Source organism: Agrilus planipennis, unplaced genomic scaffold (assembly GCF_000699045.2).
Source record: "Agrilus planipennis isolate EAB-ADULT unplaced genomic scaffold, Apla_2.0 scaffold152, whole genome shotgun sequence".
In the NCBI taxonomy this organism is placed as follows: domain Eukaryota; kingdom Metazoa; phylum Arthropoda; class Insecta; order Coleoptera; family Buprestidae; genus Agrilus; species Agrilus planipennis.
Genome location: NW_020439047.1, coordinates 437,666 through 461,865, shown reverse-complemented (window position 1 = coordinate 461,865; position 24,200 = coordinate 437,666). Strand labels below are relative to the sequence as shown.

Genomic DNA, 24,200 nt, shown 5'->3' with positions numbered 1-24,200 from the left:
AACGGTTTTTTGGAAAAAATTGCGTAAATTATGTGTAAATTCAATTTAAAACAAAAAAGAGTTTTTCCTATGTTAATTAAATGGGAAACTAAAATAAAAATAGCGACCCCTTAGATTTGAGCTGTAGGGCTCATGTTTGGCGAGAATTTTTTTTACATCAAATAGAAAAATTTGAGGGGGTAAGAGTTAGAAAAAAAAATTCAAAATTTTGTTTGAAGCACCCTACTGTATATATAGGCTCATATATATCTTAGAATCAACACAATTCCTCCGTTAGTTGGCAGTGTGCGTCGTACAAAGAAGTAAGGGTAGTAACAATAATGATGAATAAACGGAATATATCTATACAATGAGAATTTTTTTTGAAATACTGAACAGATATTTATATATGTGGATATATTATAGATAAGTAACTTTTTAACAAAATTAAGGCACTTCAGATGTTTATATCAGAAAAAAAAATTCTTAAATCTGACTGCTGTTTTGGCTGTTAAGCAATCTTCAAAGACTAATAATTTATTACTAAAAATAAATAACAAAAACAGTTGTCAGGTATAAGAAAAAACGTATTTTTTTTGTGAAACAAACATACGAAACTATAAACTGCCCTACAATAGTTCCCTTTACTGCCCTTTATCTAGGAGATGATGATACTGCATATGTGACGTCTAATGGCTATTAATTTCGAATTTTGTCATTTATAGATCTTCATTCAGATGCTCGTGAACAAATTGTATGCGCTATAAGAACTTTAAGCAATATAGTAGGTTCAGATGAAAACTATCAAGTAAGTAAATGTGTATACAACTTAACACTAGGCACTAGCTGTGTCTAAGATAATAAATCCAAGTAGGTGAAGAAATTCATCTTACCAACAGATGACTGACATATCTAAAAAGACTAAAATTAATAATGTCAAGAGTGTGGATTGTTTTATAGGGAACAATCAATGTGTTTAAACAGCTATTTAAGATAATCAAATTCGATAAAATAAATTAGAAGTGGTCGCATTTGACAGGCAACCTTCATTATCACTTATTTTACAGTTCCGCAGTTGTATGCAAAAACGTTGCTGCAAACTTGGTCTTTTATCTATACACGAAATATTTACTTTAAAAATTCAGCTTTTCTCCATTTTAATGTTTTCAAGTATACGAATGTCGAGTTTTGTGATAGATTAGGTAAATATGTTTACAATGTGAAACATTTATATTCAAAGTAACGAATGATAATTACAATAGAACTACTACTATGTATAAATGCAGACATCTTTCTAAAATTAATTTATCTAGTATCATGTAAAATATGAATTTTTAGCGAAAGCTTTTATGATTCCTTTATCAGGATTCCAAGACAGGCAATGTAAAGGTGAAATATGCTTGAGTAAAAGGTAGACAGCAATAACAAGAAAATACGTGTTTTGAATATAGCCGTAAATTCAATGGCAGGTTCTCATTTCCTTTCCCAAGGAAGGAAAATCGTAAAACCCCTAAAAGACCCTGAGCAGGAACATGTGCCTTCACAAATGGTACAAAGTAGAACCCAATGGATTTTTTATTGCTATTTCCTATTAAATCTAAGTGCTCCCGCGACTCATAACAGCACGTTATAAAGGATGCACTTAGAAAGTGCTTGTATATGAATTCTCGTCTCTAACAATTAGAAAACAGAAAGCAGGGCTCTTAAACTGGTGCGAAAATTCAGTATTATATGAAACTGTCACCTAACATGCAAAAAAATTAATTAAAATATTCATACTGCGCAATATGCTGAAAAGGTTATTAGAAAGACCGCTCTTTCTTCACATTATTATGATTGTTGTATGAGAAATTTCTCGTTCAATGTCCCATAAGGCAATTTTGCCTAATGCATGGGAAAATTAAAATGTTGCTTAGGACAAAATGCCTTAATAAATTTTATCACATGAAGTATTACCGAAATCCAATATACGTCACGAAAAAAAAAATTAGTATGACGAACCTTAACTAAAAAATTAAAATTTTGTATTACTCATTAGACATACAGAGGTCTTCATAAACACTTGTGTACAGCAAATGATACAGAAAATGATATTAATTAAGAAGGTTACTGAAAAACTAAGGGCTCAAAGCAAACTACTATTTTTATACAATTTTGTTCCTATTAGACGATGTCAGGACATACAACGCCTTGCGTTATTCATGCATCACTTATTACGAATGGCGTCCGCTTAAAGAAAAAAGATTTGGGAGGATCAATCGTGTTATACAGGGTGTCCCAGTTATAATAATTAAAAAAGAAACCANATTTAAAATACTACAGTAAGCAGTAAATATCGGTAAGTGACAATAAACCGTCCATGTGAACGTGCAGGGGGACAGTTAAGTGTTAGGGTAGGTACGGTACCTAGCATTAGTATGAGGCTAGCGATACACGATGGCTAAATTACCAGGTATGTAGCACACTAGAAACTGAGGTTATACCTGTAGACTAATGGTTCGTGAAAATATTTTCGCTATACTTGTCAAAGGGGGGGGGGGCAGTTCCATAAATTCGAGGTGGCTGAACAGTGCCGAATTGTAAGTAATCCAACTGAGAGGAGGATTCGTTTCTCGAACATCCTACCAATTATGAAATTGATACTATGAAGAGCCCAGGAGCTTCATGCAGGAAATCTTCCTGCCTACCTAACCGTCTAAGATTGGACATGTAGTGATACTGATTGCACCCCATATGCTTGCTGGCATATATCCGTCCGGATACCAAGACTGCTCAGCCTAGTAGGAAGTCGATAGGATCCATCCACACGAGAGAGTTGTAGGGGAATTTGTTTATCTCCTAGGAGAAATTAGCAGCGGTGGCTTCGGCCTCTCTGCGCTGATTGAACGTATCTCATTCCGACGCCTATGGGGGCCGTGGTGAGTAAACAGCAAAAATCACCACGTTAATCAAAATAAACCGGTGGAAACCCCCTAGGTATGACGTTACTGTCCATAAGTCGATGTTATTTCAGCTTATTTTTAAAGAACAACATCAGCTTAGTCGGTGATGTATCGAAACTACTTATGGCGTGCTGAGGAAAACAAAATAGTTGGAAATCGCCATCTACGTCTGCTAGTTTCGGTAAATTGCTGACGAAAAACCCTATTGTTCTTAAGTAACTTAAGTCAGGATAAATTTAATAAAAATATTATTTTCGTAAACTGTCTAATGAGTATTAATAGCAGACAATGACTTTGAAATGGATACTTTATCTACGAACAGTCTCGTCTGCTTTTATTATTTTCTTTACTTTGTATATAAATTAAGTAAAGCAGGAACATATTTATAATTGTGATAAACTTATTGTAGGAAAACTTTGAAGAAAATATATCCCACCTGACTCACTGTTTTGACCAACAAAATCATTCGCATTCGAAAGAGAATTTGGATATTATAAGTCAAATCGAAAAAGCAGTACAAAACAATGTTGATAAAAAGCACAGTCCAATAATAATATACGGCAACCACTTCTCAGGAAAGACAGACACTTTACATGCCCTCTATGAAAAATATTAATTATTATAACTGGGACACCCTATATATACTGACTGATAATTTTCAAAATCATTAGGCAGATGGTGGGATTACCCACTTTTTTGTAACAATACACATGTATTAGTTTACCTCATAAGATTATAAGGGTAACTCAAGAGACATCACTAACTTCATTATTACTTGATTTTTTCTGTGGGAGACTTAACGAGGAATTTACGAGAAAATCCTTTTATCGGCGTGCCTTTCGTTTATCACATGAGATCCACACACTACATGTTATTGGGATAATCAAAATACGTAGTAAACAACTCAAAATTATTTCAGATAAAAAATCCTGCTATTTATTAGCAAAATTTTGACGTTCCGCTTAACTGGTTTTGAGTATTATCGAGGTATTTGTGAAATTGTATAAACAGTACCTATATGTAATTAACAATTTCCATTAATTAACACTGAAGTAAGTTTTACGATATTTTAACATTATTTTAGCATCCGCAAGAACTTCAATTAGTATTTTTTTTTCATTTTCATTATAATTCTTTTAATAAAAAACAACAATAACAGTTGAACTTGGAAATTTTGATGAGGAACATTGATAAAGGTTTTTTACTTGAAACGGTTGTGATTTGGTCATTACAAATTAAAATATCTCAGAGAAAAAAAATGGAAAGCATTGACAATGATATAACCAAAAACAGTTTTAATNTAATAAAAAACAATAACAGTTGAACTTGGAAATTTTGATGAGGAACATTGATAAAGGTTTTTTACTTGAAACGGTTGTGATTTGGTCATTACAAATTAAAATATCTCAGAGAAAAAAAATGGAAAGCATTGACAATGATATAACCAAAAACAGTTTTAATTGACAGTTTGAAAGTAAGTAGCTACTTATTTAAAACTTATCCATCTATATCTAAATTAAACAGAGTTAGGTATTAGAAACTGATAGAAGACATACCTAAGAAAGAGTTAGTTCTAAATTTTTGGTGTATATTTTTTTGATACAGTGAAAGCTGATGTATGCTTTATGGAAATTATTAAGAGCTACCTTCAAAAAAAATTCCAAATATCATGCGTTTGAACTATTATCAAATCAAAGGGCCTTGCAGTATTTATTGTTTCATTTTAGGAAATTTGGGAACGTAGAGAAACTCCATTCACAAGTATAAATAAAGAACAAACCATGAGTAGATGCACTTTTCACCTTATGGTAGGGAATCTAAAATATTAGAGTATTTTTCCAAAATTGCAGATGGATCGACAGACCTAAAAACCTAAACGCGTCACTGTTCAAGCCACGTGGTCAGGTTGAGTCTACTGAATGATTACATTACCATCAAATGTGCGCCCCTAACTTGACAGCCAAGGTCAATGACGAGCAGAGAGTTGCGACGGCCAGTGAGGTCCGTGGTACGACCTTGCGGTTGCGCAACCGACTACTACGGATCAGTGCTGACTAGTGGACGACTAGATAGCGGCTACTGCAGTAGTCCTGCAGAAGCTTTGTGATTCTTACTCGGCGTTTATTTCACAACTGATGATTTTACTACAATAAAAACCTTTTTCCCCTATTGGCTCTGATTTTCTATTATTATTATTATTAATCATCATCATAAGGTCGTCAATTCTACGACTAGTTGGACACGCACCTCTACTCTTTCCTATCCTGAGCTAATCTTCGCATTTCTTTAAAACTAGAACATCCCATATCCTTCACTATTCGTGAACAGTAATCTAATCTAGGTGTACCTCTACTCCTCCTAATTCCTGTTTCTGCCTCTAACATGTCTCTGACTAAACCTTCATGGCTGACAAGGTGTCCTATTTCTTATTTACTTCCATAGAGTCCTCAGTTCTCCTATTCTTTCTAATACCTCTTCATTTCTAACCTTCTGTATTCACGGTATCCTCATCATTCACTTATAATGCCACATTTCAAAAGCTTCTAACCTTTTATTTTCCGCCGCGCCAATCGTCCCTACACCTTTATCAATCTTTTTCGAATTTCTAAATTAACCGTTCGCGAGCCTCACTAACTAATTATTTTTATATTAATATGCTTCACATTGCGCTATATTAGCTCCTTTAAGTTTTAATAGTGTAGTCAGATTACGTCGACCAGGCCGCGTCACGGAAATTCAAGGTAGCCAATCGAAAGTGATCGTTGAGTATATTAATATAAAAATGGTCAGTCAGTGCAGCAGTAAAATGAATGCCTAGCAAACAAGGATGATGAATTACTACAGGATTACAACTGCTCTGATCGCTATTTAATCGACCATCAGAAAAGAAGCTAGGGATATCAACTCATATTATTATGACCATAGAAGCATCGCTTTGATGCTTGGTCGCGACTACAAACACTACTTTCTTGAGCGTGGTGTCTGAGTGGAGAATGGTCAGCTTACGAGGGTGGATTGATAAGTTTCCGGCCTAACCAAGAGATGACGCCACTAGGCCTACCTTGAGGTGACATTCTATAGTACCATCCTTGGATAGCTTGTAGCTATAGTTTCAGCCCGATCTCCTTGCTAGTGTAGGTTTGACAGCACGCTGAACAAGACGCCTCTGTGGTTTTCGTAAAAATGGAAAAGCAGGAAAATCGTGCTGTCATCAAATACTTTTATTTGAAGGGGTTAACGCCGAAGGAAATTAAAAAAGAGATGGACTCAACACTGGGGACATCCTCCCCGTCATATTCAACCGTTAAGCAGTGGGTTTCCGAGTTTAAAAAGGGTCGTGTGAGCACCTCTGATGGGCCTCGCTCAGGACGCCCCGTTGAGGTCACAACTCCAGATATGATCGAAAAAATTCATCAAATAGTGCTGGGAGACCGCAGATTGAAAGTGCGTGAGATAGCTGAGACCTGTAAGATGTCATATGAACGTGTGCAACATATTTTGCACCAACATTTGCATATGGAAAAGCTCTGTGCAAGATGGGTGCCGCGTTTGCTAACAGTCGACCAAAAATTGATTCGAAAAAACATTTCTACCGCAAATTTGTCATTGTATAAGCGTAATCCAAGCGAATTTTTGCGTCGATTCGTAACCGTTGACGAAACGTGGGTCCACCACTACACTCCTGAAACCAAAGAACAGTCTAAACAGTGGATTGGACCAGGGGAACCAACTCCAAAGAAGGCAAAAACAATTTTTTCGGCGAACAAGGTTATGGCTACTGTTTTTTGGGATGCAAGAGGTATTATATACATTGATTACCTTGCAAAGGGTAATACTATCACTGGTCAATACTACGCAGACTTATTGCAACGTTTGAGCCACGAGGTGAAAATTAAACGACCTCATCTGGCGAAGAAAAAAATCTTGTTTCATCACGATAACGCACCAGCGCACACGTCAATCGTTGCGACGGCTAAAATCAACGATCTAAAGTTTGAATTGATGCCGCACCCTCCTTACTCTCCAGACCTAGCCCCGAGTGACTATTTTCTGTTCCCTAATCTCAAAAAATGGCTTGGCGGTAAGAGATTTGCGGACAATGAAGAAGTAATCGAAGCTGTAAATGGTTATTTTGAGGAGCTTGACGAATCAGTCTATAGAGATGGCATTAATAGACTGGAACACCGCTATGAGAAATGTATCAGCCTTGGAGGAGATTATGTTGAGAAATAAAAAAAAAAAATTTTTAAAAACCTTGTTTTTCTTGGTCAGGCCGGAAACTTATCAATCCACCCTCGTATATGCCGGTGTGTGGATTCTATTCGCAGTTCATGCACCTTTTTTTTCTATTTGTTTATTTACTTTTGTTAATTTCTTTGTTTGACGGATATGTTTAGGATCATAAGGTTATGATATGGAAGACAGCACTCACTGCTATGCTTTTTTTTATTTGATATTTCCGCGACTTATTTCCAAGTTCCAGCATAATCCAACGCTTTATATTATGCTCCTATGATCATAATAGATACAGATAATACGCATGCGCATGCAAAGGAGCCAAAGTATAATCGGTCCCTTAGCTTCTTGTGGCCACCAGGGCACACTCATCCATTGATTATACTCTTAATAGTTAGTCGCCCCGCCTCTAGCCGCGTGAGCGCCGCAAACATATCTCTCGAGTCGTCGCCACTCTTTGACCATCGCGTCCCGTCATATTAGCTAAGGAATCCTATAGTCCAAGCAATATGGGCGGGTGAGTGGAAAAAATTACTCAAATTAAACTTTTTTACTCAATTTTGTTCGGAAGATTCTCCTGAATACAATGATATAGGTTACCAGCTGGTAACCCGGTTGGATATTCTATAAATCAAATTCAGGCAGGACTCGATATGTTTAAGTCCTCAGCAACTTCTCAAACGGTGATTCGATGATTGACTAATACTATTTTCTTCACTTCATCAATGTTTTCATCTATTGTTGACGCTCTTCGTCGTTCACATCTTCTCGGCCCTCTGAGAACATTTTGTACCACCGATAAACGTTGCTAAGGTTCAAGGTTCACCATATGTCTACAGTGTAACTTTCTTCCTAGAACTGAAAAACAATTACAAGAAATTTAATATTGTTGAAATGATTCGGCGAGAAAAGCCGAACCCATCTTTGGTATCTAATTACAGTTGTCATTAATTGAATTGTTTCCTAAAAACTGAAAAATGGATTGAAATTCATTTCTTTTATAAGTACAATATAAATCTGATTGTACGCAGATGGAAAGCGGCAAATAATACAAGTCGAACATTAAGAACGCGTTGTGAGCGTTCAACAATTGACAAAACGCGTTCCGGCTGTTTAACAGTTACCAGAACGCGTTGCGAGCGTTTATAATAGCCAAAACGCGTTCTGTGCGTTCGAAGGCAGCCAGAACGAGATGTGACCGTTTCTTCCAGTCACTGGCCGTTTTCGGTCTTCGGGCCTAACATATATATAAAATATTGACTTCCAAAAAATCATATTTTTTTGTAACATAGAATTGAAGCACAGATAATAGTAACAATGATTTCATTAAAATAATTCGAAGTGGTCTGTATTCTGTCGAAACTGCCAGACGCGAATCGCGATTTCGATCTTTTTGGATCTCATCAGAGCGTCGCATACGTAATCCTAAAATAATTTCATTGTTTTTGGCTGGGAACCTATATCGTTACATTAAGGAGAATTTTCCGAACAAAATTGCGTAAATGAAGTTAATTCGAATAATCATATTGCCCGCACTACTAAAAGTGATGTATGTACTATTACTGTTTTCTATTGGTTATTGAATAATAATAAAATGTAGCCGTGGTTAGTCTTCACCTGCTTGGATATATTTTCTTAGTACCTAGCAAAATTTCTTTTGGTATCCTCCTATTTGTCCCCAAGATCATTATAATATTATATTATTACTAAATCGTTGAAATGCTTCGAAACTTTTAAATATGTACGTTCCCAGTAGGTACGAATATATTTTTGTTTTTATTATTGCATTAATATATGTTAGTTTAATATGTTTCAATAACGCTCACCAAAAAACAGTTCCATTAGAATAGATTTCCACAATGGTATAAAGTTGAACTTTTTCCTTGAAATTATTTTACTCATCATGAAATGATAGTCTACGTTTGTAATTGTAAATTTTCTGAATATTTCAAGATGATAATTATATCAATTTGTAGAGGCCGCATAAAATTTTAAAGCCTTTGAAATAGCGTAGTACATGTTTTCGCGTGACATGCACCTAAATATAAATAATAAGAAATTTTATATTTTGTAGTAGGTGGTGGGAAATATAGGTACTGAGTTCGTTGTGAACATGTGGATATCCATGAGAAATATGATTACATACATAGGTACATTAGAAACTAAATATCGTATATTGCATAATAACTTATGCTTTAAGGCAGGTAGAGAACACTCAGTTGTCGAAAGTTCTTGAAAGAATTTTGTCGGTCTGTTCAAGCTTTTAGTTTTTTGTAGCGCCTTTTCTTACATTTTGGTCGCCCCCCCCTCTCATTTTCTCGGTTTTGATGCATATCGATACAATCGATAAATAAAAGATTCAGATAAGAAAGTACATTTGCGATGAATTACCTCTGAAAGCGACACATCATTTTTATGTTTATAAAATTATTCATTGTAACACCTACCATGTGACTTTCACTAATTAAATCATGCAATTAATTAAAATGCTGTAAATAAAATTATTTGTAATGTAAATGCTAATGTTCTTCCGTACTAACCCATTACCTTGAATAATAACTATCTTGATGGTTTTTCTTTGCGTCTTCAATTTCTATTATTTAAGAAGTCAGCATCAAGAAAAAATTAAATACATCTACAAAACATGTAATATACCTATGCCACTTTAAAAATTTAAAAAATCTTGTGCGACTATAATTTGGTATGTCGACTTGAAATTTTCATAATATTTCAAACGTAGACATTAGTCTCATGATGAAAAACAGAATTAAGAAAATATGTTCAATCTTTAACCACTTCGGAAATCTTTAAATGTATCTTATGTGACCTCTCAAAGTTTTTTAATCGAGCTGACTTTTGGGGAGCATCATTAAAACATGTTGGAATCACATGTTTTCACGCAATATTAACAGTGAAAAATATTCGTTTTCTGGGTCAAATGAATGCTTTTCTATATTTTTTGCTGTTTATCAGGATGTTATTGAAGAGCGGCACAAAATAACGAATGAGTGCGAAAGACAATTACAACAATTTATCGGTAAGGTTGAACGTACAATCCCATCCGAAAATCGATGTTACTTTACGTGAGTTTAATAAATTTTATTGATTTTAACTTGTACATAAGACCTAAATATTTTTAGAGTGCCTTGGAAAAACGGTGGTGTAAATACCGACGATAGCGAACACGAAGCTTATCTGGATAAATTTAAAAGTCAGATGTTATCCACTATTAAACGATTAATTGATAAGTACCTACAGGAGAAACCGGAATTGAAGTCCAGAAAGAAAATTGTTCAGGTAAATATAAAAATAAATTTAGAAAGTTACGATAATAGCTAAAAGTGCCCAGGAAGGTTTCAAACGAGGCCTTTGGTGATATCTACGGAATCTAAAAAAAATCATTATTTACTGTGCAATATACAGATAAGGCAAAATGTTTACTGAACATAGAAATTACACATTTCTTTGGCGGTATTTTTTCATTTTATGCCGTACGAGAAAAACTGCATAACATGGTGAACGCGTAAAACTTTTTTCAATCACATCATTTTGAAAATATCACCTGCTTTTTTAAAAACTGCCCTAAATTAACCAAACTCTCAAAATCTTTTGAGCTAAGCGTAACATCCCTCAAAGGTTTTCATTTATCCCTACACCACGTCGTATTTTTTAAAAGGTGATACCACCCTTTGATGACTGCATGTAAAAGAATATGCCTATGTTCGGTTCTCAATTCACCTTTACTGTATTTACACATATTAAATGGTACTTGGCTACCATCTAGTTAATTAAAGCAGTCGTGGCTGATTTAGTAAAAAATAAATTCAAAACATTTACACTTGTCGATATCACACAAGAAATGCGATTCAAATGAACTGTTTCACTCATGGGAATATTGTGTTTGCCAAAATCAAAAATAAACTTTTGGTTGCCTTATTTGTTGTTGAATCTATTGATAAAATGATTCCCAAATCGACATAAAAGTTATGTATAAATTTCCTAATACTTATTAGCTTGTTTACAAGCCCCCTCCCCAAACCGTATTATCATAATAATTTAAAATACTACAGTAAGCAGTAAATATCGGTAAGTGACAATAAACCGTCCATGTGAACGTGCAGGGGGACAGTTAAGTGTTAGGGTAGGTACGGTACCTAGCATTAGTATGAGGCTAGCGATACACGATGGCTAAATTACCAGGTATGTAGCACACTAGAAACTGAGGTTATACCTGTAGACTAATGGTTCGTGAAAATATTTTCGCTATACTTGTCAAAGGGGGGGGGGGCAGTTCCATAAATTCGAGGTGGCTGAACAGTGCCGAATTGTAAGTAATCCAACTGAGAGGAGGATTCGTTTCTCGAACATCCTACCAATTATGAAATTGATACTATGAAGAGCCCAGGAGCTTCATGCAGGAAATCTTCCTGCCTACCTAACCGTCTAAGATTGGACATGTAGTGATACTGATTGCACCCCATATGCTTGCTGGCATATATCCGTCCGGATACCAAGACTGCTCAGCCTAGTAGGAAGTCGATAGGATCCATCCACACGAGAGAGTTGTAGGGGAATTTGTTTATCTCCTAGGAGAAATTAGCAGCGGTGGCTTCGGCCTCTCTGCGCTGATTGAACGTATCTCATTCCGACGCCTATGGGGGCCGTGGTGAGTAAACAGCAAAAATCACCACGTTAATCAAAATAAACCGGTGGAAACCCCCTAGGTATGACGTTACTGTCCATAAGTCGATGTTATTTCAGCTTATTTTTAAAGAACAACATCAGCTTAGTCGGTGATGTATCGAAACTACTTATGGCGTGCTGAGGAAAACAAAATAGTTGGAAATCGCCATCTACGTCTGCTAGTTTCGGTAAATTGCTGACGAAAAACCCTATTGTTCTTAAGTAACTTAAGTCAGGATAAATTTAATAAAAATATTATTTTCGTAAACTGTCTAATGAGTATTAATAGCAGACAATGACTTTGAAATGGATACTTTATCTACGAACAGTCTCGTCTGCTTTTATTATTTTCTTTACTTTGTATATAAATTAAGTAAAGCAGGAACATATTTATAATTGTGATAAACTTATTGTAGGAAAACTTTGAAGAAAATATATCCCACCTGACTCACTGTTTTGACCAACAAAATCATTCGCATTCGAAAGAGAATTTGGATATTATAAGTCAAATCGAAAAAGCAGTACAAAACAATGTTGATAAAAAGCACAGTCCAATAATAATATACGGCAACCACTTCTCAGGAAAGACAGACACTTTACATGCCCTCTATGAAAAATTTACATCTTGGTTCCCTTGTAAATTGTTTCGAATCGTTCGTTACGCTTCTGCTACTCCTCGTTCTTCTTACAATCTAGAGATGTTAAGGATACTCTGCCAGCAAATTAGCATAGCACTCAAATTACCCGAAGGTTTTTTGCCAAAGGATGCGTCATTTGACCTATTATATTTAAATAATTGGTTTCAAAAGCTATTGAAACTATTCGAAGAAAGAAATCAAGTTCTCTTAATCTTTATCGATGATTTACATCGTCTCAACATCTTGGATTCTGATCTCGTTTCCGGTATGAGCTGGTTTCCTAATTCTTTGCCGAAAAATGTATATATTGTGTGTACTACTAGCTTAAGGATAGATGCTTTACATTTCAATCTTACGCAAAAGGAGACGTACAAGAATTCCGACAGCTATTTCGAACTACCCTCCAATGATGGTGATGAAGGTAAGTCAATCTAACATATTGTGACGTGAATCATTCTGATTCATAATTAGAAATTTCCATGAACCTGCGGGTGTAGGTATGAGTCTAATCTATCGGAGGGTGTAATAAAAAACAAATCAATACTTTTCTACCAATCTTTCTAAAACTAATGGCTTTTTATCTGTCTTTTGTTTTTCATGTACATTTAATTGATAAGATATCGTTATTTCTTTTGTTTCTGCACAATTCTCTATTATGAAACTTTAACTGTATGATATGATTTTGAAATAAATTTTAGATCAACTTAAATTGGAATTCGATAACTTAGAAGAATGTTTTGGCTGCTCCGCTGTATCTAGATTATGTTCCCTAATAACTTGTTCGGAATATGGATTGACTGAAATAGAATTATTAGAAATTCTAATGCCGACAAGCAATAGTGAGGCTGTGATTAGTACTGATAACTCTAACTTTAATTTTGCTTACTTCTACGCTATATGTATTAGAATGGGTAAGTAAATTGATTAATAACTTACGATTAGACATTGCTGTCTTCAAAATAATTACAAAAATTTTAAATATTTCGGTTGTTATTATCATACTCTTTAATCTATGAGGTTTAATCATTTTATTGCTTTCAATTATCATCAACATTTTTCTTTTGAATTAATTATGGACTTTTAACATGAATATACCTTCATAATCAGTACCAGGTGGCATTCCAGAATTTCGAGTAACATTGAAATGTTTCAATTTTACCATCTTTTCGCCGCATTTGAAATGTATACGATACTATCATTAACTATTATTTTTGATTAAGTGCAACATTATACAGTGGAACTAGGTTATATTAATGGGAAAATTAATTTTAAATTTTCTACCCACTATAATCTATCTCAGGTTAATGAGGGAAAATTTGTTGCTTTTCATTTCTCAAGATATGTGTGTATTGAAAAATCTTATAGATTTCCTAAATAGCCTCGGAATTGTATACATTTCATAAATTTCCGGTAGCATGTACATATGTATGTACATCCAATTTTTACTTTATTGTAGTGTATAGATCAACAGCCGATCATTAATCATTATTCAATTTCAACCATGTCTTCTGCTAAATTTACATAAGTATATATTGTATACCTCGCGAATAACGACACTCGGATATTACGTCAAAATATTGCCGGTTCCTCGAGTGACGCTATAACCAAGTTCTACTACATTTAAGTTGTTCAGGCAAGAAATTATTTAGTTCAGACAGCGGGAACGGGAAATAACTCCTCAAAAGTGTATCTTTTTGCTCGCAAAAGAAAACTATTCACGTAAACAGTTGTAGCTTTAACTATTACAATTTTTAAGGTTAAATGTTCCAATCTGTTAAAATTAAGAAAATCGTTTTTAGATAAGTTATTGAGGAAAAAGTATTTAAGCGGAAAAATTTTATTCGAATGGAGTCATGCATTCATAAAAGAATTTTGTTCAAAACGCTATTTATCTAATCAAGAATCTGTTAAAAATATCCACACCGAGATATCTAATATGTTCTTCAGCGAATTTATTAGTGAGGAATTGGCCAAGACGGAAACCGAAAATGGTATTCCAAATATAGTGAACGTTCACAATAAATAGATAATAAAAAATTTTCATTGCAGAATCACTACCATCAAGTGAAAAACGTTGTTCTATCGAATCAACGATTCATAGCGACGTAACATATACGACTAGACATATTGAAGAAGCTTGGATTCATTTGCTTAAATCCGGGGATATTCAAAGGCTTAAAAGCTTAATTCTTTGCAATTTCGATTTCCTACTAGCTGCTGTAATACATTACATACTCAATACCTTCTAATACTAATACATTTTTATCTGTGTTCATCTTCAGATACAAACCACTTCAGTAAGCTATATCCGATGTGTGCTGGAGCATAATAGGTGCTATATATTGGACAGGGAGATTGAACTTATTTATTACACCATTAGAAAAGCTGGAGAAGTATTGACTAGAGATACGTTCCAACTTGGAACTCAGGTAAGTAGATATATTTATCTCATCTTAAATTGGAATCACTGAGCAACTTTTAAATTCGATTCGTGAAAGAGTGCCTTACCAGACTTTAGCGTTAGGAACAATAACAATGACATTTCCTTTTAATTGCTTTAAACTCCTATAAAGTTTTTTACTGATGAGTTATTTAAAAATTAAATTTGAATGTTTGTGCGTTAATACAGCATTTTGATTGTTTAATTTGTATCGTATTGTTCTGGAAAGCTCCTAATAAACATATCTAAAGTTTTTTTTTTTAATAAGTACCTAAACTTATTATAATCTTTATTGCTTTTAATTAAATCTTGAAAAATTTGTCGCGTCCTCACTCTAGTGAACACAAAACAAATTGAAGTTTATTGGCAATAATTTCTCAATATATCAGAATCTTGTTATTATAATTTTGATGAAAAAAAAAATACAACGTGTAATTATACAACACGCTACTGAAGTGAAACTTCTTCAAACACACAAACATACCGGGATAGGGATTGGTTTAATGGTATTATTTTTATACTATGAATTTAAATTTTACACTATACATGCCGGAGTTGCCTGTAACGAACGTTGCATTGAAGGGCGTTCACAGCTCAAGCGATCACAAGACATCCGTTGCATGATTTCGTTATATAGCAACTCGCAACATAACACGAGGGCAGAAAAATAGTATTACCAAAGTGTATAGATACAGAATATGTATGTACTGCGGCATCACGGCGATACTTCGTACATGAGAGCCCCTGCTTAGTGGGGACTCGTAGTTGAAGTGGTGCAACATCAGCAGGAGGGGGTGTATGGGAGTGATTGGGAAGTTACCCTAATATATACAATATCTTTATACTCTGATAACACTATTTGTATTCACAAACGTTTATTTATCTCACATTCCACTTAAGTAACCTTGTAACTCTTTGTATTTGCATTATTTACGAGGGCGGTTCAATAAGTACCCGTGTTTGAAGACGGACGGAAGAGGACGTTCCTGAGAAAAATTGGTGTTGTCATCGTGTGCTGCCATCTATTAAACCACGTCAAAACGAATTTCAGACTAATTAATAGGTTAGTTTAGATTTGGCAGCCATTCGACTTTTCGTTAAGATGAAAAAAGAGCAGTATCGTTCGGTAACTCGCTTTTTGTTTTTGGATGGGAAAAAATGCGAGGAGATGAAAACAAAGTTGGATACTGTTTATGGAGACATTTCGCCATCTACGACCACAGTTAGATATTGCTTCAACGAATTTAAACGTGGGCAAAGATCCGTTTTTGATAGGAGCGACCAGGAAGCCTGGCAAACGTTGTTACCGAGGAAATCATTTTACGGATTTTTTAGGAAAAGGAAGAACGATCACTGGACAATACTACAGTGAGTTATTGGACCGCTTCGACAAAAAATTGAAGGAGACACGGACGCATTTGACGAAAAAGAAGGTGCGTTTTCAACACGATAACGCACCGGCACATTCATCAGGAATTGCTGCCGCCAAAATGCATGAATTACGTTATGAATTTGCTGCCGCACACCCCGTACTCACTCGATTTAACTCCCTACGACTTCATCTTGTTCTCTAGCATGAAGAAATTACGAGCGAGATAGAAATTTAGCTCAAACGAGGAAGTCATCGCCGAGACAGGGGGGATTTTGGAGAGTTCTACAAATCTTATTTTTTGGAGGGGTAAAAAAAATGGCAGGGTCGTTGGGAGAAGTGTATCTTTCTAAAAGGGGACTATGTTGAAAAATAAAAAAAACAAAACAACACGGGTACTTATTGAACCGCCCTCGTATGTTACCTGTTTATATATCAACCGTATTCAACTACTCTCTCTTCTTCTGATGTGTGTCTCCTATTTATACTAGCATTAATTTTTCCACTTATTCATAAATTTTCTGAAACCTTACCAAAATTGACACACATATATTCCTACATATGGTCACATACTGTCTCTATTTTTCTAGCGTTTATAAAATTACCTTGAATTGAACAGCGAATTGTGTAATTGTTACATCACATTATAACATTCAGGAGGATAGTGGTTTGATTCCGTGTTCTGCTGACTTGGTGCAACTTTTGAAGCAGTTTCTTTACATTGTATAGGCAAATGGTGGAATAGTAATATTCCATTGATAGTCTTTCACTCTTATACTGTCTTTATTTTGTCCAAATGGTTCTTATCTCTCTAAAGATAACCAACTACCAATTTCTACGATTTCCAAAAGTCAAAAAGGGAATTCCACCCAACCCACCACTTTGAATCGAAGTAAAAGTCGATGAAGCAACTCACCCATTACATTAGCTTATGACAGTAGTTTACAAACTTTATGTATCTCCGTTCCCTTTTCTATAAAAAAAAATTGTTACGACGCTTTCAATTTTCGTAATAATCGAATTTCACAAATACTTGCCTAGATAACTCCACTGCTTCCCTTGTCCTTGTCAAGATCTATTTGATGTTTTTTGACATAATACATTGTATGTTTTTTAAGCGATTTGTCAGGACTGTCGATGTAGTGATAAAGAGAACCAAGAAGTTTGAATGATTTAAATAAATTAACGGTACCTAATAATGATCTCATTTATTCAACCGTATAGGTAATTTCATGGTTGAGACCAGTTTCACAACAAGGGGGTCTTATGGCAAACATAGTAACATCTGCAATGGCCTGGTGTGATGGCTTCTCGTTGCCCCTTTTGGTTCCTATGACTGATTGGTTACAACCACCTTTACCTTCACAGTCTCGCACAATGGTCATTCCTTCTGTTCGATTAATTGAGGCTACTCCAAATGGTCAGCATGTAGTGTGCGTAACAGATTGTGATCCTCAATTATGGCACATAATGAGTAATCGCCTGGTACACACATTTAAAGGTAATTGTATTTACTATCCTCTAGTAAACAATCACTAGGAAGAAGTGGCTATTCAAATATAATGTAAACAATTCCTTTCAATTTAGTAATTACGTGAAATTAAATGTTTTTATCAGTGGCGTAACAATAAATGAACTAGCGCTAGAGTTCAAGGCCCATGAGACCTCGCAGTCCCCCTTAACTGCACTAAAATCTAAAAAAAAAATTATAATGCATTGTGTTATCTGAGTACTCTCCGCAGCGCGTAAGAGCCGAAAGGGCCCAACTCCCTAGTGGCACAAGAGCAAGAGAGAGTTTTAAATGAGAAGAGGGGGCTAAACCTACTAGAACCTTACTACACCATTGATTTTTATATTTTTTGTGCTCAGTTAAATGAACGTTTAAGTAAATGCGGCTCAACCAGTCAATTGTCGAAAATACATTTGCGGTCAGAGAAATTATTAGAATAAATAAAATAATTCAAAACTATCCTAAAACGTGATTTGGAAAATGTTATATAAATTTTTAATTATGTTAGTGACAAATGTAATTATCTCTGTCTTAGCTCGAAATCATTACGAATAGTAAAATTATAACAAAGGTTTCGCCAGTAACAGGTTAATACAAAACCTTTTGAACCTTTTTCAATTTAATATTTCCATTTAAGTTAGAGATTAACGTTAGTACTCACATGAACTAAAATCATTATAACGTTTATAAGAAACATTTCTTTCAAAAGATATAAGAAATTTATAGTTTGACAGTTTGATGGTGATACTGAATGTGACCTTGATAACTTTTAAAATAATTTGAAAACCTCTGTTATTAATCACATATTAAGAATTAACAGAGATATCTTAGGATCGGAAAATAATGACGGGTGAATGTTTAGAGGGCATAAGGATTAAGCAAGGTAAAGTCTCATTGTTAGTGAATAGAATACTTTATTGTAACTTTAAGTTATATATTTAACATTACACTACTATCTTTTACATTTTCTCCGTGAAATAGGTGAAAAATATAACCCACTCTTTCTCTGCCCCGCCTAACCCTTCCATAGTTACTATTCCCCTATCCAATTCCTTTACATATGCTTTCACAATTCTTTAACCTTACAGTCATACCTCCCTTAGCCCTACCTTTTTTCTCCACCCTTATTACCTCAAATATATCCCAGTTAAAATTTATATCCAAAATCCCAAAAACTACTATCTTTGTTCTTTATCACTATCGTGTTTCAAGCTAACACTTTAACATTCTTTTTCCCATCGTTCCCTCCCACTTACCCGCCTATTCCCCATGAAATGTCCATTTTCCTTCCTTTTTAACCAATTCTTCTTCTTCTTCATCTCATACCCATACTATCCCATCTATTATTATTGTCTTACCTTTTACTCTAACATCTTCTGTATTCTTCTCTGTTCCATGCTCATGTCGTCTCTTATATATACCTCTGTCCCCTTTATTCTTTTACCATCTCTAATTATCTATATCGTATCTTCCCACTTCTCCATCCTTGCCGCATATATTTTCTTTTTAATTTTCGATACCTCCATTACTTCCACCTTCTCTTTTATTACCCTTTCCAAGTCGCTCATTTCCTTGTTCCCTTCTAATTCTATTCCAAATATTATTATGTATCGTTTCTTTTCTAACTCCATTTCCATTCTCCTTATATTTTCTTCTGTTCTTCTGTTTGATTCTTAAACGCTTTTCTATCTTCAGCTCTCTTATCCATTATTTCTTCCATTTCCTTTAATTTTTCATTTGTTTCTTTCTCACTTTCTTTCATCTTTTCTTTTATATTTTTATTTTCTTCCTGGATTCCATCAATTTTCTGTTCTAATTTTTTCCATCTTCTTTCTTCTTGTAAGTTTCTTTTGCTTTTCCTCATTTTCCTTCCGTTTTNTTTATTCGAATGGAGTCATGCATTCATAAAAGAATTTTGTTCAAAACGCTATTTATCTAATCAAGAATCTGTTAAAAATATCCACACCGAGATATCTAATATGTTCTTCAGCGAATTTATTAGTGAGGAATTGGCCAAGACGGAAACCGAAAATGGTATTCCAAATATAGTGAACGTTCACAATAAATAGATAATAAAAAATTTTCATTGCAGAATCACTACCATCAAGTGAAAAACGTTGTTCTATCGAATCAACGATTCATAGCGACGTAACATATACGACTAGACATATTGAAGAAGCTTGGATTCATTTGCTTAAATCCGGGGATATTCAAAGGCTTAAAAGCTTAATTCTTTGCAATTTCGATTTCCTACTAGCTGCTGTAATACATTACATACTCAATACCTTCTAATACTAATACATTTTTATCTGTGTTCATCTTCAGATACAAACCACTTCAGTAAGCTATATCCGATGTGTGCTGGAGCATAATAGGTGCTATATATTGGACAGGGAGATTGAACTTATTTATTACACCATTAGAAAAGCTGGAGAAGTATTGACTAGAGATACGTTCCAACTTGGAACTCAGGTAAGTAGATATATTTATCTCATCTTAAATTGGAATCACTGAGCAACTTTTAAATTCGATTCGTGAAAGAGTGCCTTACCAGACTTTAGCGTTAGGAACAATAACAATGACATTTCCTTTTAATTGCTTTAAACTCCTATAAAGTTTTTTACTGATGAGTTATTTAAAAATTAAATTTGAATGTTTGTGCGTTAATACAGCATTTTGATTGTTTAATTTGTATCGTATTGTTCTGGAAAGCTCCTAATAAACATATCTAAAGTTTTTTTTTTTAATAAGTACCTAAACTTATTATAATCTTTATTGCTTTTAATTAAATCTTGAAAAATTTGTCGCGTCCTCACTCTAGTGAACACAAAACAAATTGAAGTTTATTGGCAATAATTTCTCAATATATCAGAATCTTGTTATTATAATTTTGATGAAAAAAAAAATACAACGTGTAATTATACAACACGCTACTGAAGTGAAACTTCTTCAAACACACAAACATACCGGGATAGGGATTGGTTTAATGGTATTATTTTTATACTATGAATTTAAATTTTACACTATACATGCCGGAGTTGCCTGTAACGAACGTTGCATTGAAGGGCGTTCACAGCTCAAGCGATCACAAGACATCCGTTGCATGATTTCGTTATATAGCAACTCGCAACATAACACGAGGGCAGAAAAATAGTATTACCAAAGTGTATAGATACAGAATATGTATGTACTGCGGCATCACGGCGATACTTCGTACATGAGAGCCCCTGCTTAGTGGGGACTCGTAGTTGAAGTGGTGCAACATCAGCAGGAGGGGGTGTATGGGAGTGATTGGGAAGTTACCCTAATATATACAATATCTTTATACTCTGATAACACTATTTGTATTCACAAACGTTTATTTATCTCACATTCCACTTAAGTAACCTTGTAACTCTTTGTATTTGCATTATTTACGAGGGCGGTTCAATAAGTACCCGTGTTTGAAGACGGACGGAAGAGGACGTTCCTGAGAAAAATTGGTGTTGTCATCGTGTGCTGCCATCTATTAAACCACGTCAAAACGAATTTCAGACTAATTAATAGGTTAGTTTAGATTTGGCAGCCATTCGACTTTTCGTTAAGATGAAAAAAGAGCAGTATCGTTCGGTAACTCGCTTTTTGTTTTTGGATGGGAAAAAATGCGAGGAGATGAAAACAAAGTTGGATACTGTTTATGGAGACATTTCGCCATCTACGACCACAGTTAGATATTGCTTCAACGAATTTAAACGTGGGCAAAGATCCGTTTTTGATAGGAGCGACCAGGAAGCCTGGCAAACGTTGTTACCGAGGAAATCATTTTACGGATTTTTTAGGAAAAGGAAGAACGATCACTGGACAATACTACAGTGAGTTATTGGACCGCTTCGACAAAAAATTGAAGGAGACACGGACGCATTTGACGAAAAAGAAGGTGCGTTTTCAACACGATAACGCACCGGCACATTCATCAGGAGTTGTTGCCGCCAAAATGCATGAATTACGTTATGAATTTGCTGCCGCACACCCCGTACTCACTCGATTTGACTCCCTGCGACTTCATCTTGTTCCCTACCATGAAGAAATGACTAGCGAGAAAGAAATTTAGCTCAAACGAGGAAGTCATCGCCGAGACAGGGGGGATTTTGGAGAGTTCTACAAATCTTATTTTTTGGAGGGGTAAAAAAAATGGCAGGGTCGTTGGGAGAAGTGTATCTTTCTAAAAGGGGACTATGTTGAAAAATAAAAAAAACAAAACAACACGGGTACTTATTGAACCGCCCTCGTATGTTACCTGTTTATATATCAACCGTATTCAACTACTCTCTCTTCTTCTGATGTGTGTCTCCTATTTATACTAGCATTAATTTTTCCACTTATTCATAAATTTTCTGAAACCTTACCAAAATTGACACACATATATTCCTACATATGGTCACATACTGTCTCTATTTTTCTAGCGTTTATAAAATTACCTTGAATTGAACAGCGAATTGTGTAATTGTTACATCACATTATAACATTCAGGAGGATAGTGGTTTGATTCCGTGTTCTGCTGACTTGGTGCAACTTTTGAAGCAGTTTCTTTACATTGTATAGGCAAATGGTGGAATAGTAATATTCCATTGATAGTCTTTCACTCTTATACTGTCTTTATTTTGTCCAAATGGTTCTTATCTCTCTAAAGATAACCAACTACCAATTTCTACGATTTCCAAAAGTCAAAAAGGGAATTCCACCCAACCCACCACTTTGAATCGAAGTAAAAGTCGATGAAGCAACTCACCCATTACATTAGCTTATGACAGTAGTTTACAAACTTTATGTATCTCCGTTCCCTTTTCTATAAAAAAAAATTGTTACGACGCTTTCAATTTTCGTAATAATCGAATTTCACAAATACTTGCCTAGATAACTCCACTGCTTCCCTTGTCCTTGTCAAGATCTATTTGATGTTTTTTGACATAATACATTGTATGTTTTTTAAGCGATTTGTCAGGACTGTCGATGTAGTGATAAAGAGAACCAAGAAGTTTGAATGATTTAAATAAATTAACGGTACCTAATAATGATCTCATTTATTCAACCGTATAGGTAATTTCATGGTTGAGACCAGTTTCACAACAAGGGGGTCTTATGGCAAACATAGTAACATCTGCAATGGCCTGGTGTGATGGCTTCTCGTTGCCCCTTTTGGTTCCTATGACTGATTGGTTACAACCACCTTTACCTTCACAGTCTCGCACAATGGTCATTCCTTCTGTTCGATTAATTGAGGCTACTCCAAATGGTCAGCATGTAGTGTGCGTAACAGATTGTGATCCTCAATTATGGCACATAATGAGTAATCGCCTGGTACACACATTTAAAGGTAATTGTATTTACTATCCTCTAGTAAACAATCACTAGGAAGAAGTGGCTATTCAAATATAATGTAAACAATTCCTTTCAATTTAGTAATTACGTGAAATTAAATGTTTTTATCAGTGGCGTAACAATAAATGAACTAGCGCTAGAGTTCAAGGCCCATGAGACCTCGCAGTCCCCCTTAACTGCACTAAAATCTAAAAAAAAAATTATAATGCATTGTGTTATCTGAGTACTCTCCGCAGCGCGTAAGAGCCGAAAGGGCCCAACTCCCTAGTGGCACAAGAGCAAGAGAGAGTTTTAAATGAGAAGAGGGGGCTAAACCTACTAGAACCTTACTACACCATTGATTTTTATATTTTTTGTGCTCAGTTAAATGAACGTTTAAGTAAATGCGGCTCAACCAGTCAATTGTCGAAAATACATTTGCGGTCAGAGAAATTATTAGAATAAATAAAATAATTCAAAACTATCCTAAAACGTGATTTGGAAAATGTTATATAAATTTTTAATTATGTTAGTGACAAATGTAATTATCTCTGTCTTAGCTCGAAATCATTACGAATAGTAAAATTATAACAAAGGTTTCGCCAGTAACAGGTTAATACAAAACCTTTTGAACCTTTTTCAATTTAATATTTCCATTTAAGTTAGAGATTAACGTTAGTACTCACATGAACTAAAATCATTATAACGTTTATAAGAAACATTTCTTTCAAAAGATATAAGAAATTTATAGTTTGACAGTTTGATGGTGATACTGAATGTGACCTTGATAACTTTTAAAATAATTTGAAAACCTCTGTTATTAATCACATATTAAGAATTAACAGAGATATCTTAGGATCGGAAAATAATGACGGGTGAATGTTTAGAGGGCATAAGGATTAAGCAAGGTAAAGTCTCATTGTTAGTGAATAGAATACTTTATTGTAACTTTAAGTTATATATTTAACATTACACTACTATCTTTTACATTTTCTCCGTGAAATAGGTGAAAAATATAACCCACTCTTTCTCTGCCCCGCCTAACCCTTCCATAGTTACTATTCCC

General features: G+C 34.7%; 1 protein-coding gene across 1 annotated transcript in view; it reads left to right on the top strand.

Moving 5' to 3' along the window:
* The window catches only part of LOC108737958 (NACHT domain- and WD repeat-containing protein 1), a 114,598-nt gene that overhangs the window by 64,507 nt on the left and 25,891 nt on the right, over positions 1-24,200 (top strand). The window contains exons 6-15 of the mRNA XM_025976902.1: positions 705-787; positions 10,131-10,240; positions 10,298-10,454; positions 12,257-12,899; positions 13,177-13,389; positions 14,278-14,314; positions 19,677-19,831; positions 19,890-20,059; positions 20,123-20,269; positions 22,874-23,150. Coding sequence (XP_025832687.1) covers positions 705-787; positions 10,131-10,240; positions 10,298-10,454; positions 12,257-12,899; positions 13,177-13,389; positions 14,278-14,314; positions 19,677-19,831; positions 19,890-20,059; positions 20,123-20,269; positions 22,874-23,150 — 1,992 coding nt within the window. The remainder of the gene's footprint in view (positions 1-704; positions 788-10,130; positions 10,241-10,297; positions 10,455-12,256; positions 12,900-13,176; positions 13,390-14,277; positions 14,315-19,676; positions 19,832-19,889; positions 20,060-20,122; positions 20,270-22,873; positions 23,151-24,200) is intronic.